Source organism: Eurytemora carolleeae, unplaced genomic scaffold (assembly GCF_000591075.1).
Source record: "Eurytemora carolleeae unplaced genomic scaffold, Eaff_2.0 scaffold1529, whole genome shotgun sequence".
Taxonomy (NCBI): Eukaryota; Metazoa; Arthropoda; class Copepoda; order Calanoida; family Temoridae; genus Eurytemora; species Eurytemora carolleeae.
Genome location: NW_019398107.1, coordinates 1 through 17387, shown reverse-complemented (window position 1 = coordinate 17387; position 17387 = coordinate 1). Strand labels below are relative to the sequence as shown.

Below are 17387 nucleotides of genomic sequence, written 5' to 3'. Positions count from 1 at the left end.
GGGGGGGGGGGGGGGGGTCAAATTTCTCCCTCCCCCTAGCAGGAATAATAGGGGTTTACCTATCTCTGGGATTTCTTTAATTTGTACCCCCTTTACAAATTCCTAGCTAGGGGCCTGTCTCGTATGGTATCAATATTTCTTTGTTGTTCCATTTGAAGGAAAACATGTAATATATTTTTCTTTAAAAACCAGAGTTTTTCATTTTCATAGTTAACCTAAAAAATCTTGGGTTTATTTTTTTTGTCTCGTTTAATGAATAAATAGAGTACTGCATTGGTCTCAAAATATGATCCAATTCAGTTTAAAAGTCAACATTTACAAAAATCCTTTTTTTGGCATTTAAAAATGAAAATAATTCTGTTTTCTGTTATTTTCATTTTCACAAACAGTCCCTGAAAAATATTACTTACCGCTGAACCAATGTATCTCCCTTTGCCAGATATAATATCATTTTTCAAATTTACAAAATCAGGCCAACTATCTAATCATCAAAAATATTTAATAGAAAAAAATATCTTGGATATCAAGAAGATAATGGCCAATAAGTGACGACCTTTTAATAGTTTTAGTTACACGCAACATTCAGATGTAATGTAAGCCGTCGCTCTATTTCTTTAAATTCGGCCTCATTATTTGTTAATTTTAGACGCACATACGCTTTTTATTTTCAAAAATGTTTATTGGGCTACACTGTATTGTTTGATTTAAACGCCGGAGTTTGTTGGAATCATAAGATTTCCAATATTCCCAAATTTAAGCAATTCTCATTAAACGTTCTTTTCAGACCTGTTAAGTGAGACAGTTATATATCAGTAAAAAAATTCCGGTTTTGCATTTAAACCTTTAAAATGTGATACACAAAATTTATGTGACATTACGACTTGTAAGAATTTGTGGCCTCGTAACTCCTCCATTTTTAATTTTACACAAGTATAATTTCACCAAAGTTATCCGGTTCTATATCTGGTCCCATATCCGGTTCTATATCCGGTCCTATATCCGGTTCTATATCCGGTTCTATATCCGGTCCTATATCCGGTTCTATATCCGGTTCTATATCCGGTTATATATCCGGTTCTATATCCGGTCCCATATCTGGTTCTATATCCGGTCCCATATCCGGTTCTATATCCGGTCCCATATCCGGTTCTATATCCGGTCCCATATCCGGTTCTATATCCGGTCCCATATCCGGTTCTATATCCGGTTACATATCAGAAAATCAAAACAATTTTGTTCTTCTAAACAATTCTTCAAAAAAACATAAAACATAAATAATTTTTTATGTTTAAAAAAAAAACATAAAAAATTCAAAACGTATGTACAATTTACGTTAGTTTATCGTGCTTGGATACCTATCATAGTTTGGAAGGACCCATTGCCTGGGGTTGCCCACTTAAAGCTAGGATCAGAGGACATATCTTGAAGATGGTGAATAGGTAGTGTTCTGAAACGTAAAAAAGTTTTAGCTAAAAGTAAAAAAAAATATTTTTGTTTTTAATAAACATTTTATAATTTATCTAATCAACTTCATAATAATTTAATCAACTTATAATTAATTGTATAGCCCTTCAAAGATTTTTAAAGAAATTGTTTTTAGTTTCAAGAAAAAAGAAGTTCTTTTGTAAAATCATATTTTTAATTTGTTAGTTAGCTGGCCAAACGGATAAACCAAATAAGCTATTTTTTGGACAAACCCCTTTGGGAAAAAATCGACATTTTTAAAAAAAATTCAGAATTTAATTTTTCACCGTGTTTTTAAAATTCCGTGGGCAACACTGGACACGAAAGCTCTTCGTTCATATAAACGCAACCCCGGGCACTTAATCTTTAGTAGATAATATGGCAGAAGTAGTATACCTGTTGTTTTTGGTAAGGTTAGCGGTAAGCTGAGCAGTATACTCAGCTGTTAAAAATGTTATATAAATCCACCAGGTTAGAAATAATATTCGCATTACATCGGTAGAGGGCACTATCGAGGAGCCTGCAACATAAATAATCATATATAACATCAACAACATTCTTATGTCGCATTGACTGAACTAATTTGTAAATCTTAAATTGTAAATGCTGAAGTGTATAATGGCAATATTCTAATATTGACTAATCTAATTTGTAAATCTTAAATTTTAAATGCTTAAGTGTGTAATGGCAATATTTTAATATTGACTAAACTTATTTGTAAATTGTAAAATGTAAATAATGGCAATATTTTAATATGGACTAATCTAATTTGTAAATTATAAATTGTAAATAACGGCAATATTTTAATATTGACTAATCTAATTTGTAAATTGTAAATTGTAAATAATGGCAATATTTTAATATTGACTAAAATAATTTGTGAATTGCAAATTGTAAATAATGGCAATATTTTAATATTGACTAAAATATTTGTCAATTGTAAATTGTAAATAATGGCAATATTTTGATACTGACTAAAATAATTTGTGAATTGTAAATTGTAAATAATGGCAATATTTTAATATTGACTAAAATAATTTGTGAATTGTAAATTGTAAATAATGGCAATATTTTGATACTGACTAAAATAATTTGTGAATTGTAAATTGTTAATAATGGCAATATTTTAATATTGACTAAAATAATTTGTGAATTGTAAATTGTAAATGGTAAATGCTTAATATAAAGGAAATATTATATTATTGACTTTCTTATTTGTATAATTGTAAATTGTAAATTATATTGCATAACATGTAAAGAAAATATTTTAATATTGTCGAGTAGATCAAATAGGCTGTCAAATACTTGAGAACCTATTTGGAGTACATATACCTTGCTTTACCAGAGCACCATAGAGAAACCAGTAGTAGTTCATCAAACCTTTGTATAGGGATTGGGCATCATACATTGTTTTAAAAAAGAATTAACAATTAAAAGAACTGTACTCTTTATGTAAAGGGATTGTACTTTTAATTTCAAGTGACTCTCCGTGCAAAGACGACAATGACTAATTTACAACGATATTTTTGGGCTTTAAACTCATTGAAGCCATAATTTGATTAAACATGTTCGTGGGAGATACCATTGTTTCCTTGAATCAAAATGTTTTTAATTCTGATAAATTCCCCATTCACTAATAGGGATATGCAGTTTTGAATGTTTCGAAAAACGATCGTTTCGTTTTTTATCGGTGAAATAAAATCTGGAAACGAAACGATCATTTTGAAAACTATCGTTTTTGAAAGGGTTATAAGTAAGTTTTTAAAAACGAGCGTTCCGGAAAACGATAGTTTTAAAAACCATAGTTATGAAATGAAGACGATCGTTTTGAAATGAAAACTATCGTTTTGGCAAGAAAACGCTTAAAAGCTTCAAACTAACACTTCGTTAGTTTTAACAATTCGTTTTTTTGTAAACGATGCCCGTTCCTTCATAAACAAACGAAAATAAACCGTTTAAAGAAACTAAAACATGCACACATCTAATTCATGCTTGATCAGACAAAACTTTGAAGGGTACCGTTGTATGTCAGACATTAATGCTATCTTTTCATGGAGGTTTGCTTGAAATTAACCTCTAAGAATGTAGAATGTTTATCATTTTTAAAATAGTATGCTCTATATGATAAGAATTTGCGTCTAATAACGTTTTGCAACATTCTTACTTTGACATTTTTAAAACATCAGGATTTAACCTCTAAAAATAAAAAAGGATTGTTTAAATGGACTCTTGACATATTTTTACATAGGTAAAGGTTTCCGAATAAAAACGGTATCCAATTTAAACATTGCTCTAGAGAAAATGGTGAAGATATTCTAGTTTTTCTATCTAAAAATTGTTAATCACCGATTGTTATTTCTCTGAACTAGCGGATTTTAAAAATTGGTTTAACGGACACTCTCGTGAAGTTCTTGAATTGTAGGGTTACTTGNTTGGTTAATATCTCTGAGCAGAATATTGTTTGGTTAATATCTCTGAGCAGAATATTGTTTGGTTAATATCTCTGAGCAGAATATTGTTTGGTTAATATCTCTGAGCAGAATATTGTTTGGTTAATATCTCTGAGCAGAATATTGTTTGGTTAATATCTCTGAGCAGAATATTGTTTGGTTAATATCTCTGAGCAGAATATTGTTTGGTTAATATCTCTGAGCAGAATATTGTTTGGTTAATATCTCTGAGCAGAATATTGTTTGGTTAATATCTCTGAGCAGAATATTGTTTGGTTAATATCTCTGAGCAGAATATTGTTTGGTTAATATCTCTGAGCAGAATATTGTTTGGTTAATATCTCTGAGCAGAATATTGTTTGGTTAATATCTCTGAGCAGAATATTGTTTGGTTAATATCTCTGAGCAGAATATTGTTTGGTTAATATCTCTGAGCAGAATATTGTTTGGTTAATATCTCTGAGCAGAATATTGTTTGGTTAATATCTCTGAGCAGAATATTGTTTGGTTAATATCTCTGAGCAGAATAATGTAAAAAATCTAGAAATTATAAATACAACCAGCTCTAATAATAATGGGCCAAATTATTTTTACCTATATACTGGGGAGGAGTGTCAAGAAGAACATTGCGTTCAAAACAGTTGATCATGATATACCTAAAACATACTTTTTGTAGTTAAAGTAGTTGATGATCGAATTTTGTTTCTTTAAGGGAGTGTTTGCAAAAACTGAAAGGGGGTAAAGGCTGATTCCCAATTGAATCCGATAATTATCGTTGCTAATTTTACTTATATCTGTTGCGTAAGGGAAAAATTATTAAAAGCGTCATATACCCAATCGTGAAGGGTGCATAGAAATTCCACTCTGATCGTAAATAATTCAATTAAATAAAACTACTCATTCAGATATAAATCTTACAATTGTTGAATTCGTATGCTGTTGATATTTCAAAATATATTTTTTTATATGGTCCAAATGTTACTTTTGAAAATATCAATTCCTAAAATTTCAAGGATTTTTGATAACGAAGAAGAAATATTAATTAAACAAACAGAATAAAAAACTATAAGGAAATAACATTCTTATACAAACGCATCGAATTGAATTCGACAATTTTAGGTTGTAATATCTGAATGAGTAGTTTTAAATGTAATTGAAATATATTTACGATCTGAGTGGAATAATGCAACTCCGTGTGTAGATTATACACTCTTCGGTGTAAGTTCTTTTTAACAGTTTTCTCCTTATAGAAGCCAAAGTGAATAAATACCAAACTCATAGTTGGATGACGACATTTTATGTCCCAAGTATTTAGAAATATGTATATATATATATAAATTGGTCTGTATACGGAGTGTACAGTACAACAGAAACTGGACTCCCTTTGTTTACAAACACAGACTTAGAATTTGTATTTAACTTAAATAACGTAAATTAAGATTTCAGAAGTGAATTTTAGCCATTTTACTGCACAATAAATGATTTCAGACAACACAATAATGCCTGCAAGCCTGTAAAACAAGGAATGCACAATTTGTGATACCGAAAAATGAAGATCTTCGAAATATATCTCTTGGTCTCCACTTTTGTATTTTGACAGATTTAAGAGTGGTTAAGAACTATAAGACATAGTTTTAAAGAGATAAGAGAGCAGTCGAGTTGAGAAATAGACATAGTTTTTAAAGATATTAAGAGAGGCGTATTCAGGTTTTTTTTCCCAAGAAGGGCTTACAATTCTTCGTCTTTTTAGGGGGGGGGGGGGAGGCCAAAACTCCCCCGAAAAGAATATATTTCACTAGTCCGAAAAATGAAGATCTTCGAAATATATCTCTTGGTCTTCGCTTTTGTATTTTGACAGATTTAAGAGTGGTTGAGAACTAGACATAGTTTTAAAGATATTAAGGGCTTACATTTCTTTTTCTTTTTGGGAGGGGGGAGGCCGACCCCCCCCCCCCTGATCCAGGAGGGGATGAGCCACCATAGCCCCCCCTGAATACGCCTCTGGATGATAACATAGATCTGTTTAAGAAATTTACAAACATATTTCAAAATGGAGTGAGATTTGAAACAAAACTAATCAGTTTTAAAGATAAATTCCTTTAGAATTAGAAGTGCCAGGCAAATTAATCAATGAATTGATTAAGCGACTAAATAGTATTTACATATAAACTACATAGAAACGTACAAAAATTTTTGATTTTAAATCGTGAAAATTTCGAAGTTCTATCTGAAGACGACATTTACATGGGTCTTTAGTCTATTTTTTCTAGTCTTTACTTTCCAAACGAAATCTTTTCATGAAATTATTTCCAAACCAAATAAAACCTTATGGCCCAACCTGTCGTCGTTTCCTTAGTCTGTTCCACTTTAGTATTTATTCACTTTGATAGAAGCAACAGGTAAAAGTAAATTTAGTAGCAATCTACATCGAATCCAATCGATTCCGACGTAAACCTATACGTAACCCCTTTTATTTTTCGCGAACACTACCTTTAAAAACTGAAAGTTTAATTCCAAGTATCTTTCTAATGAAAAGATGACAAAGCCCGATTCACAACAGTACCATTGAAACCTTTATCTGATATGGTATCAGAAATTGCAATCTTTGTATGCATACATGATAGGTCCCATTAGAAAAGCTGCGATGAGTACATACAACCAGACAATGTTTGTGAACGGAGCAATGATGTAATCTAAACAACAACAACAATAAAACATAGATATAAAGGGACAGTGAGCGAAATATCAAGTGACATTCCCAATTCACAAAGGTATCCTGTAAACCTTCGACTGATCATCAGGAACAGAGAACTTAGTGTATATATCTCCTAAATGTTGAATAAAAAGCCGTAAAATTGATTTGTACGCTAGCGTATTGTGCGAACTCAACGCGGATGACGTCACAGTTATTCCTGGAAAATCTAGAATATTCTTTGTTCAATGGAGTTTCAAAAATTCAAAAAAAGATATTATAATACTCCTAAAAATAACAACTTGCAATCTAAGATAGATAGGGAAAAGTCGCTTATTCCCTAAGTGAAATGTACGTTTAAAGGGTACCGTTGTGAATCGGGACGGTTCCTCTGAGAGGTCACTTGAAATTTAACGGTTCCTTCAAGTGACAATTTGTGGGATGTCTTCTCTCTTCGAGGCATATATTTCTTTATTCATGGGATTTCAAAATGTGGTCTGTCTGATTTGAACTGGCAATTGTGTTTGAGATATATGATCTAATTATAGATTTAATTTTTAATATAATCAAAAAGTCTTAACTTAAGCCCCTTTTGAAGCTGACAAGACGATAGACGTAGAGATGTCATTGGTTAACCATAAAATATGAAAGTTGTCACTTAATTTCCATGTTTTTTGGGACACACCAATAACAACATTACTAGGGATCCCTAAAAATCTATTTTTAACCCAGTTAAAAATAAAATTCTGACCTATATAACACCCCCCCCCCTGCATCCTTAAAGATCTTTTTTGCATCATTAAAACACGATTAAATAAAAAACGAAGTGATATTTTAGATTCGGCGTTTTGTCAACAAAAGTATATCATTTTTGAATTGAGATGATCGTAAAAGACGATATTTTCTCTAATATCGTCATTGACGAGTGACGAACTTTCGTTAACGATCGTTAACTAAAAAGTTTAGAAAAGTCCAATTGAAACGAAAACCAATGTTTTTTGCTCGTTTTTAAAAACGATTAACAACCCTACCTGTATCTGCCAGATCAACGTTGACCCACATGATATTCATAGCTTCAACTCCTAACCAGCATCAATTTTATATTTATAATTACAGGAGAGGACAAATTAGTTGAATAAAAACTACCTCCGATCAAAGCAAACCTGAATGCTTCATGAAGTTTTATTGAATACATGAACATATATAAGGGTTTTAAGAAAATTACATAATATTTCTATTTTAATTATCTACAAGTAATTTACAAGGAAGTTAAGGGAATATTACTTTACCTAGGGTTACCAAGTCAAGGAAACCCGTAGTTATGTTTCCCGACAAATTAATTGTAAACAATTGTATCGGTTTTTTGAAGGTCTTGTGGGAGGTTTAAATTTCACCTGTGAAAATGGATTCAAAATGCAGAGGTAGTCAACCGGTCCTTCCTTCCCCCCCCCCCCCGCTGATATTTAGCTCTTTCAGATTATTGATTTGTTCCTATTGCAGCACTGAAGTCGACAACCTTCATTAAAATTGATATTTTTTTATTTTAATCTAAACAGTTTAAACCAAAAATTTAACTTTTACAATAAAATTTGTTTATTTATTTATTATGAATTTTACCTTTTGACGTTCTTCCATTCTAGAAAATATCCCTCCCCCAACATCGACCTCTTTCCTCTAAGTTGATTTAAAAGAGAAAACTCAAGGTTACACTTCTGATGATATTTACTCTTATATTAGAATGCATATATCTCTTTCCTCTAAGAATTGATTTAAAAAAGAAAACTCAAGGTTACACTTCTGATAACATTTACTCTAATATTATTTGCAACCTAATGTCTTAAACTTTTTATAATTAAAATTATAAATTCTTAACAAGAACTAAAATTAAAATTATTGAAACATGAAGTTGCACAGAAATAGAATTTAAAAAACTCAAAGCTGTGGCGAGAAGTCACTTATTTGAATAAAATCAGAATGTTCAAGTAGATTTCTTTCATAATAAAGATTTTTTTCATAAAGTAGATTTAAAATTAAAAGTATTGAAACATCAGGTTGCACAGATAAAGAATTTAAAAACTCAAAGCTGTAGCGAGAAGTCCCATATCTAATAAAATCAGAATGTTCAAAAAGTAGATTTTTTGTTGAAAATAAGCGATTTTGGGTCGCTTTTTAGCAGTCACCAACTTCTTTTGCAATATAAGCGATTTTTTGGTTGAAAATAAGCGATGTTTTTTTACAATAAGCAATTTATGTTTAGCGATTTTGTTTCACCTAATTGGGTGCCATCCAACTTTTACACCCGATTAGCCGATTTTTGTATTGCTTAATTAGGATGTTACAGTTTAGAGAGTGCGTGTACAGACTAAACAATATTTAATTGATTTAACGCTTTAACCATTGTCTTCACAGAAAATACAAATTGAATAGAATCAATGGAAGGAAATATTTTGATTTTAAATCTCGAAACGAAAACATCAGAAAAGATTGAATTTCCCATTAAAAAATCCCGACATGTTTTTTGTACAGTTATATCACTAAGAATGGACTTAGCAAATTTGATTTATTCTTATCATATGATTCTTTTCAGTCGTATTATTATACTGTTTAAGGACGGGGTTTGAATAATTTAATATTTAAAAATTGTGTCGAAACCATGAATTTTTACCAAATTAGAAACTAAAATTGTCTCTGAAAAAAAGAAAATAGTAAATTAACTAACGTGAGATCCCTCATTTTAAGATCTACCTGAACCATACCAATGACCCCTGAAAATGATCCATTTCCAACATCCACACCATAACTATCATCAAGGGTGGGGATAATATTGTAGCTCATGTTATATGTACTGAAAACATAACTATCATCAAGGGTGGGGACAATATTGTATCTCATGTTATATGTACTGAAAACATAAATATCATCAAGGGTTGGGACAATATTGTATCTCAAGTTATATGTACTGAAAACAAAACCTTGTAAACGCATCATGATGTATAATGCAACCTTCAAGGGCCAGATAAAAAGTAAAATATTTTCAAAAATTTTGAGTTCTTTAAGTTAGTTCTTTAAGAATATATTGTGACTTGATGTTTTATTATTTTTTTTACCAAATATGCCCGAAAAGAAGATGTGATGAATTTATTTGCAAATAGCGGCGTTCTCATCAATATTTTATCATTCCTATTATAAGCTCTCACCTGGAAAATGCGTCAAAAATTTCTTTCAGAACGCCAAATTTGTAAATTCGCATTCCATTTTTCTAAAAATATTTCAGAAGTCAGAACTTCAAGTACCGGGCCGGCTTTTAACCAGATAGAACAAGCTGTACAGTTTACATACAGACTTTGTAAGACAAAACGGGATAGTAAAGCAAATAAATTATCCTTTTCTTGTAAAAACTAAGTCTGCAGTACAGTGTATGTCCATCATGTGACATCAAAGAGATATTTAAATAATCCGTTACACTGCATCAGATAGAGCTAGGTCAATGATTAATCCCGTGATACACAACAATGATTCAGACTCCAATCCAAGTATCCTGAAAGTACAGTCTGGTACACGTGGTTTTAACCCCAAGCTGGTAAGGTTCAGATATCAGAAATAACCATGATTCAGGCAATCCAATATGCCTTTCAGCAAAACTCAAACATATAGACAAACTTTAGAAACACAGAGTGAACTTAAAGAATTCAACATCTCAAATGGAGCAGTGATAGCGATTTTGGTTAAAATGAATGAATGAAAAAAGCAACAGAGCAAATACTACAGAAAGAAACAGCAGAAAGCCACAGACGTGTGTGGCCATGGTACTGAAAATTATGAACTAATACTTGATTATGTATATCAGATATTTGATTAAAAGAAAATGGTACAAGTCGAACTGATGCATATATATCTTGCTTAATCTGGATAAATATTTACCTTCTCCGTCAGATGGATTGGATCCACGTCTACTACAGATCCTAAACAACAGAAAATTATGTGTACGTACGTACACCCTATTGTATTTATATTGCAGATTTATGTATTTGCTTGATGAAAAAAAGCATGAACATGGGTTTTTGAAGTCAGGACGTGGGTTCAGTTAAGCAGACTTAGGAATCAGATGTCATTAAGCAGCAAAATATGAAACTTCTTATTACATTAATTGATCTGACTGCAAACCAAGATGTGAACCCTGTCACGCAAAAATCAAGCAGTTTTTTGCCAATCACTCTATTTAAACTTAACTAGAAACAAGCGCGTTGCATTTCTAAAACAGATATGTCATGGCTTTCCAAAAAGTATAATTGAGTTGGTTTAAAGTCGAGGCTGTCTAAGAATTTCATGACTTACTTTCAAAGTTGTCTATATATTTAAGTTAGGGTTTCCTGCAAAAAGGGAAAATCGTTTCGCCAAAATTCGCGAAACTTTTTTTTCTTCGCGACCATTTCGCTTGCGAAAAATACAAAAATTTCACGAAAAAATAATGCGAAATTTCGCAAATAAAATGGAAATTAAGCAGATTTAACGAAAATTTTAGCAAAAAAATTGCGAAAATTCATCAAAAAAAACCTAATTTCGAGAATTCAAGACTCTTTTTCAAAGAGGGATTTATCGAGCTCAATTGATGGATTAACACAAAATATAAATATAGGTTTAAGAACGACTAGGAGATAATTCGCTTTGTTTTCGCTTCATTTATTTCGCGGAAAAATGCAAAATTTCGCGAAAAAGTTTGCAAAATGAGACTGAAAATTTTCACATTTTTCGCTAAACGTGTCTTTCACTGGAAACGATAATTTCAGTGCTGACTTTAACTTATTTTATTTCTGCATACAAATAACCACAATTAGCTATAATCAATTTTCAGCAGGACAAACAAGAATATCATGCTTATTTTTGTCATAAATACAGGTTTATAACAAAAATTATGAAATTCCAAATGTCGTCTGTGTCCTACCAACTGTAATATGTTAATTCCAAATGTCGTCTGTGTCCTACCAACTGTAATATGTTAATTCCAAATGTCGTCTGTGTCCTACCAACTGTAATATGTTAATTCCAAATGTCGTCTGTGTCTTACCAACTGTAATATGTTAATTCCAAATGTCGTCTGTGTCTTACCAACTGTAATATGTTTCGTGACCATGAAATCTGATTTCTCCTTCTCATTACTTAAAGATTTCCAATAATTCAAAATTGACATTTTTCCTGACAAATTTAAAAATAACAAATTAGATATTTTAACTGTCATCAGGGAGCAATCGTGGTATTTTTGAACAGCCCCACATACAACCCAACCCCCCCTCCCTCCCAAAAAAAAAGATCTTAGTAGAGTAAAACACAAAGTCATTGACACATATTTAAGCATTCACTTTTTACAGAGCTTTTATAAATCTAAACTTTAAATTTGTAGCTCAAAAAAAGCATGAGGGCGCAATGGCACAAAACTAGAGGGGGGGGGGGGGGTACCCCCTCTATGAATTTTGCTAGAGCCCATAGTCAAAGTTTTAAATTATGGTTTACACAATCAAATAGTAAATATATAGGATTTATAACAATTAAAGTATAAGGTGAGTAATTAGTAATTCCCATGAAGTTATTTCATTTTAATATTCCAGCTGCGGTTGTTAATTGAATGAATCACTTTACGCACCTCTTGCTGCTATAAGACTGGCTATCCTACCTTTTTTTTCAAGTAATTATAACCTTCTTCTTCACCGTTTTCTTCAATATCGGATATTATAATTGTTTTGTTTATAAAAACAAGGCCCAGGAAAAACTTTTTTTCTTTGATAAATGTATAAAACAATATTGCAAGATATTCCATGTGTAATTATATTTAAACATACCGAATTAGTACTCAGAAATAATTAACGGAAAGTTAGGGAAAATTAACAAGTTTTAAATTCCAAAAATTCTGTTCATAATTTTAATTTATGAACAGATCGTTAGACATAATATTTTGTAATTTTGACATTACATTAACAAAGGGTGAAACTTGAGTCCAATCAATCAAAATACTATATTCTGAGCAGAAGAATTATTTTATCCTTTGGATTGTTATATTCAAGGTACTAATGCAAGGAAAGTTTTTTTCAGAGGTGTGCGCATTTTTTGTACTGTAGTGTACTGTCTTTGAGGGGAAAGGTAAACACAAGACGGATGTCACAGCCTGACATGGAATAAATTTTCACAAAAATAAACTATGAAATATTCTGGCCATAGGAAACTATAATGTGAATTTTCAAAATTATCAAAATTAAATGCTTTTATCTTCCTTGGATACTAGATGAACACTGATGCATCTATTCTTGTTTACAATTTCCGCCCAGAGAGAACTGGTTTCAATGTGTACGCAGAGTATACGCGACCGCAATTAACTTTCCTTGCATTAGTACCTTGATCATATTTATGTCGTATTTACCGTCTCATCGTTTGTGCGAACCCGTTATGTTTTCAATCATAAGTTAACAGAAATGTTTTCATTGACGAGCCATTGTGAAACAAAAAAATATTTTGAATGGCTAAAATGTAGCCAAAGAAGCTTACTTTTCTGATACTTTGTATAAAAAAAAATAAGAGGAGCCACGAAGTTACAAAGTTGTATCATTAATGTATCCTTCTCTCTAGTTGACAGTTCCATACGATTTGGAATAATTTTAGAAAATGTAAAAATATCAAATCTGTCATTTTTCTCCGATTTTGTTCAACCAGAATTTCAGTGAAATAATATGATTAAATTTACGCTTGATTTCCTGCATTTCTTTGGGGCTACTTTGTAATCCTTTGGTTATTATCGGCCCTCGTACATTCTAAGATATTAATAAAAAATCAAAGCTTTCAAATAAGTTTTTTGTTCTCTTTAATTTCTTTACTTTTAACTTAAAGGAAATATAAAACATGATTATGAGATGAATGTTTTCTTTAATGTTTGAATTCCCTTAATCAGGTTTTGTTATGATTGCACATTTTTGTTAAATGTACAGGATAACCTGAAAACTGTAGAATACGAAGATGACATTAAAGCAATATTGAAATGCAATTTAGATGTTGTTACAAAGCGTTACTTTTAAGTTATTAAATCAAATAAGTGAAATGGGTCTATTAACACTGCACAATTGCTGTGCTCTATATTCATCACACTCCTCTGTCGCTTTAGTAATGATAAATTGGCGGTACAGTCCAAACTAGGACCGCAAAGGTTGGCCCAGCTCGGATATTCAAATGTAAATCGGTTGTGTGTGTCATTGGAGTTTACTAGTTATCACTGTATTATTATTATTATTATTATTATAATTCTTATTATTATTATTATTANTTTCGCTTTCCTTGTTATATTTGACACTTGTGACGTCGTGTATAATTGGTTAATTTCTCTGTTGCCACCTATTGTACTTAATAATCTATTTGAGGGGGCGAAAGGGTTTCCGTACACTTTGCTGTGACGTTTTTGGACTGCTGAAGAACTAGTTTTTGCGTAACTCATGTTTGTTTACATTAGATAGGCTGCCTTTATTATTGTTGTTACGCAAAAACTAGTTCTTCAGCAGTCCAAAAACGTCAAAGGAAAGTGTACGGAAACCCTATCGCCCCCTCCTTCTATTCAATTCTCCTTGATTTTTCAGATATTGTATAATATAAACATATTTATAAAACTTCATTATTTTTCTCCTTGATTTTATGTATGAATGTACCAGGGCTGAATTCAAAATGGTCTCAGACCTTTAAGTCCTTCGCCTAATCGTAAAAAAAATCTTTCAAAATTTAAAAGTCAAAATACTTTATTTACCATATATCCAATTTCTTTAGATTTGAGAAATGCCAATTTATTCGATAACGCATTATTTAAATTCGATTACGCAATATTTATATTCGATTACGCAATGAAGTTCAATTATTTCGATTCTTTTCCGTTTTGATTGAAAACATAATAATCCTCCTTACCCCTCTCCCCTCCCTCCCCTATCCTCCCCCTCCTCCCTCCCATACTTTCCTACCAATCCCTCCCCCCATTTCCAATATTCAACTTTGCAATAATTAGGATTGCAATTATATTCCCCTTGCAATCTGCCAATATTTATGCAATTAATTAGAGCACCCTCTAATTAAAATTATATTTAATTGAAATATAAAATTATTAATCGAAAAGTTTTAAACAAAGTTTAAACAAAAAAGGGAAAAGTAAGATAAGAACATATCTTTATATACGTTTATTAGTCATAATATACTGATAAATCAAAATAAGATTATAATTTATATTACTATTTATAATTTATATACTAAATTTGATTTTTGAATTTACATCGCGTTCATGCTCTATATTCCTTTCATGCTCTACATTCCTTTCATGCTCTATATTCCTTTCTTTTTTATTTACTTTTCCGGCGAACGTTAGACATTTTTCTTTTATCTACATCTAAAAGATAACGCCAATGGGACACAGAAAAAAAACTTTTAAGAAATATTCTTTTTTCTGAATAAGGATTGTTAAAAAATATATTTTATTTTTTAGGAAATTTTTTTTCTTTAAAAAGTCTCCCCCCCCCCCCTCGCTTTACATCATTATCTTGGCACTTTATTTACAGAGTGTTTAATCACATAAACTTTGCACATAACAAGACAAGTTAGGCGTGACAAAGATTAATATTTCTATACAGTGCATGAAACACAGCAATTGTGCAGTGTGTACAGACCTTATTCACTTAATCATTTGATTTTTTACTAACTGATAACAATTTTTGATTTTACAATTGTACAATTGTTAATCAGAATTATTAATAATTGAGTCAAGTGAATGCTGCCGAAAGAAAACAATTCTAAAAAACCAAAAATGAGTAAAGCATCATATGTCATATGTTAAAACTTAACAATCTAGATGAGAATATAAGTTAACATTTCACAGAAAATATCAAAGCTTTATAGTTTTTTTACGATTCAGCATTTATTTAAAGCACTTTTAATAATTTTTTTAGCACATTCAAAATCATCATGATTTCACAATTCAAAATAAAATCAACTTCGATCAGTATATACTTTTCTTTTCATCTATTTTTTAATTGATTTTTAAAAAATTGTAATGCTTTAATATCTAATAACAGCGACAATACGACTATTTTTTAATATTATTAAATTTCCTAGATAGTTTTCTTTATTACATTTGTCAAAAGAAAAGTATCGTTTTTTAAAGCAAGTGAAATTTAAAATTTATTTTTATTTAAATTTTTAATTTAGTTTTTATAAATAATTAAAAGGAAATTGAGTCTTTGCCACAAACTAAGATCGTTACTATCTGATTGTTTACACCTATGATATTTAAATCTTAGATTATTTGATCTAATAAATCAAAATATGATTAATCAAAGGTGTACCACATTGGATTACAAAGATAAAGGAATGAGTAAATCAGGGTTTGTGGCAAATATTTAATTCCTTTTATCGAAAAAGGAAAGTGGGAAAAGACGAACGTTTTTACAATTTTCTCTGATAACATCAAATGACTAAAAGATTGATACCATTTGATTTCAAAATTAAATTCATAACAAATAAGCATTAAATGTATTCTAATGGTCCTTTTGATAAATATGAAGAGGTGTGAAAATGGGTGCTGCAAGCGTGCTAAGCCTTGTAAGACCTCTTTTGCATTACATAAAGTTTCCTAAAATATGGATAGACAATACAGTATTCAGACTTCATGCCAAGGTAAACAGATTTATTCCTAAAATATGGATAGACAATACCGTAATTAGACTTCATGCCATGGTAAACAGATTTATTCCTAAACTATGGATAGACAATACCGTAATTAGACTTCATGCCAAGGTAAACAGATTTATTAATAAAATATGGATAGACAATACAGTATTCAGACTTCATGCCAAGGTATACAGATTTATTCCTTAAATATGGATAGACAATACCGTATTCAGACTTCATGCTAAGATATACAGATAGATTTATTTCTAAAATATGGATAGGCAATACCGTATTCAGACTTCATGCCAAGATATACAGATTTATTACTAAAATATGGATAGACAATACCGTATTCAGACTTCATGCCAAGATATACAGATTTATTCCTAAAATATAGATAGACAATACCGTATTCAGCCTTCATGCCAAGATATACAGATTTCTTTTTCAAAATTTTTTATTGTTGAAATTTTCAAATCTACAAAATTGCCTTCCCCCGGTTCATTTATGAAACTCAGATGAAGGTAAAAATAGTTACTATGCAGTGTGCACTGGATGGGTACTATGCAGTGTGCACTGGATGACCTTTATAAAAAGTTGCATTAATTTTCAATACTGAAACGACTTTTGAAGCGTCGCAACATCTTAGCCGTTAACTGTTTTCACTAACTTTCTTTTATTGTAGACCTAGACGTGAACAATTTAGAATTTTAAATCAATTATTTTTAGCTTTAGTATTTATGAAGTAATTGGAAAAAACTCAAACATTTTTTCGTGTGAGCTTGAAACTTGTGGGTCACTGTGACTGCAAAAAAAAAGATGTGCACGGTCTTCAGGAAAAAGTGAGCAGTATTTTGCTAATTATTCTATTCAAACTTAAGCTGAACACAAAGTTAAATGTTGAAATGTATATGGCTAGGGCTGCACAATTGTATAAAATAGTTGGCGAGGTAAAAACAAAGGCCAAGGCGTTGCGACACTTTAAAGTCAAGGTTTTCTAAAAATTTGTAGAAAAACCTTTGATATTTAAAGCTATATTTCACATAAAAGATTTGATACCCGCATAGAACAAACGACCCTGTTTTAGAGTCTGAAAACGACCC

General features: G+C 30.9%; 1 protein-coding gene across 1 annotated transcript in view; it reads right to left on the bottom strand.

The window, feature by feature from the left end:
* The window catches only part of LOC111716821 (glutamate receptor U1), a 15203-nt gene extending 3409 nt beyond the window's left edge, over nucleotides 1-11794 (bottom strand). Inside the window, exons 1-13 of the mRNA XM_023492314.1 lie at nucleotides 11713-11794; nucleotides 10528-10568; nucleotides 9804-9865; nucleotides 9352-9451; nucleotides 8224-8280; nucleotides 8098-8122; nucleotides 7638-7688; nucleotides 6532-6607; nucleotides 4509-4570; nucleotides 2797-2844; nucleotides 1861-1984; nucleotides 1356-1447; nucleotides 411-481 (exon numbers count right to left, since the gene is read on the bottom strand). Of these exons, the coding sequence (XP_023348082.1) occupies nucleotides 411-481; nucleotides 1356-1447; nucleotides 1861-1984; nucleotides 2797-2844; nucleotides 4509-4570; nucleotides 6532-6607; nucleotides 7638-7688; nucleotides 8098-8122; nucleotides 8224-8280; nucleotides 9352-9451; nucleotides 9804-9865; nucleotides 10528-10568; nucleotides 11713-11794 (891 nt within the window). The remainder of the gene's footprint in view (nucleotides 1-410; nucleotides 482-1355; nucleotides 1448-1860; nucleotides 1985-2796; nucleotides 2845-4508; nucleotides 4571-6531; nucleotides 6608-7637; nucleotides 7689-8097; nucleotides 8123-8223; nucleotides 8281-9351; nucleotides 9452-9803; nucleotides 9866-10527; nucleotides 10569-11712) is intronic.
* Nucleotides 11795-17387: the final 5593 nt, after the last annotated feature.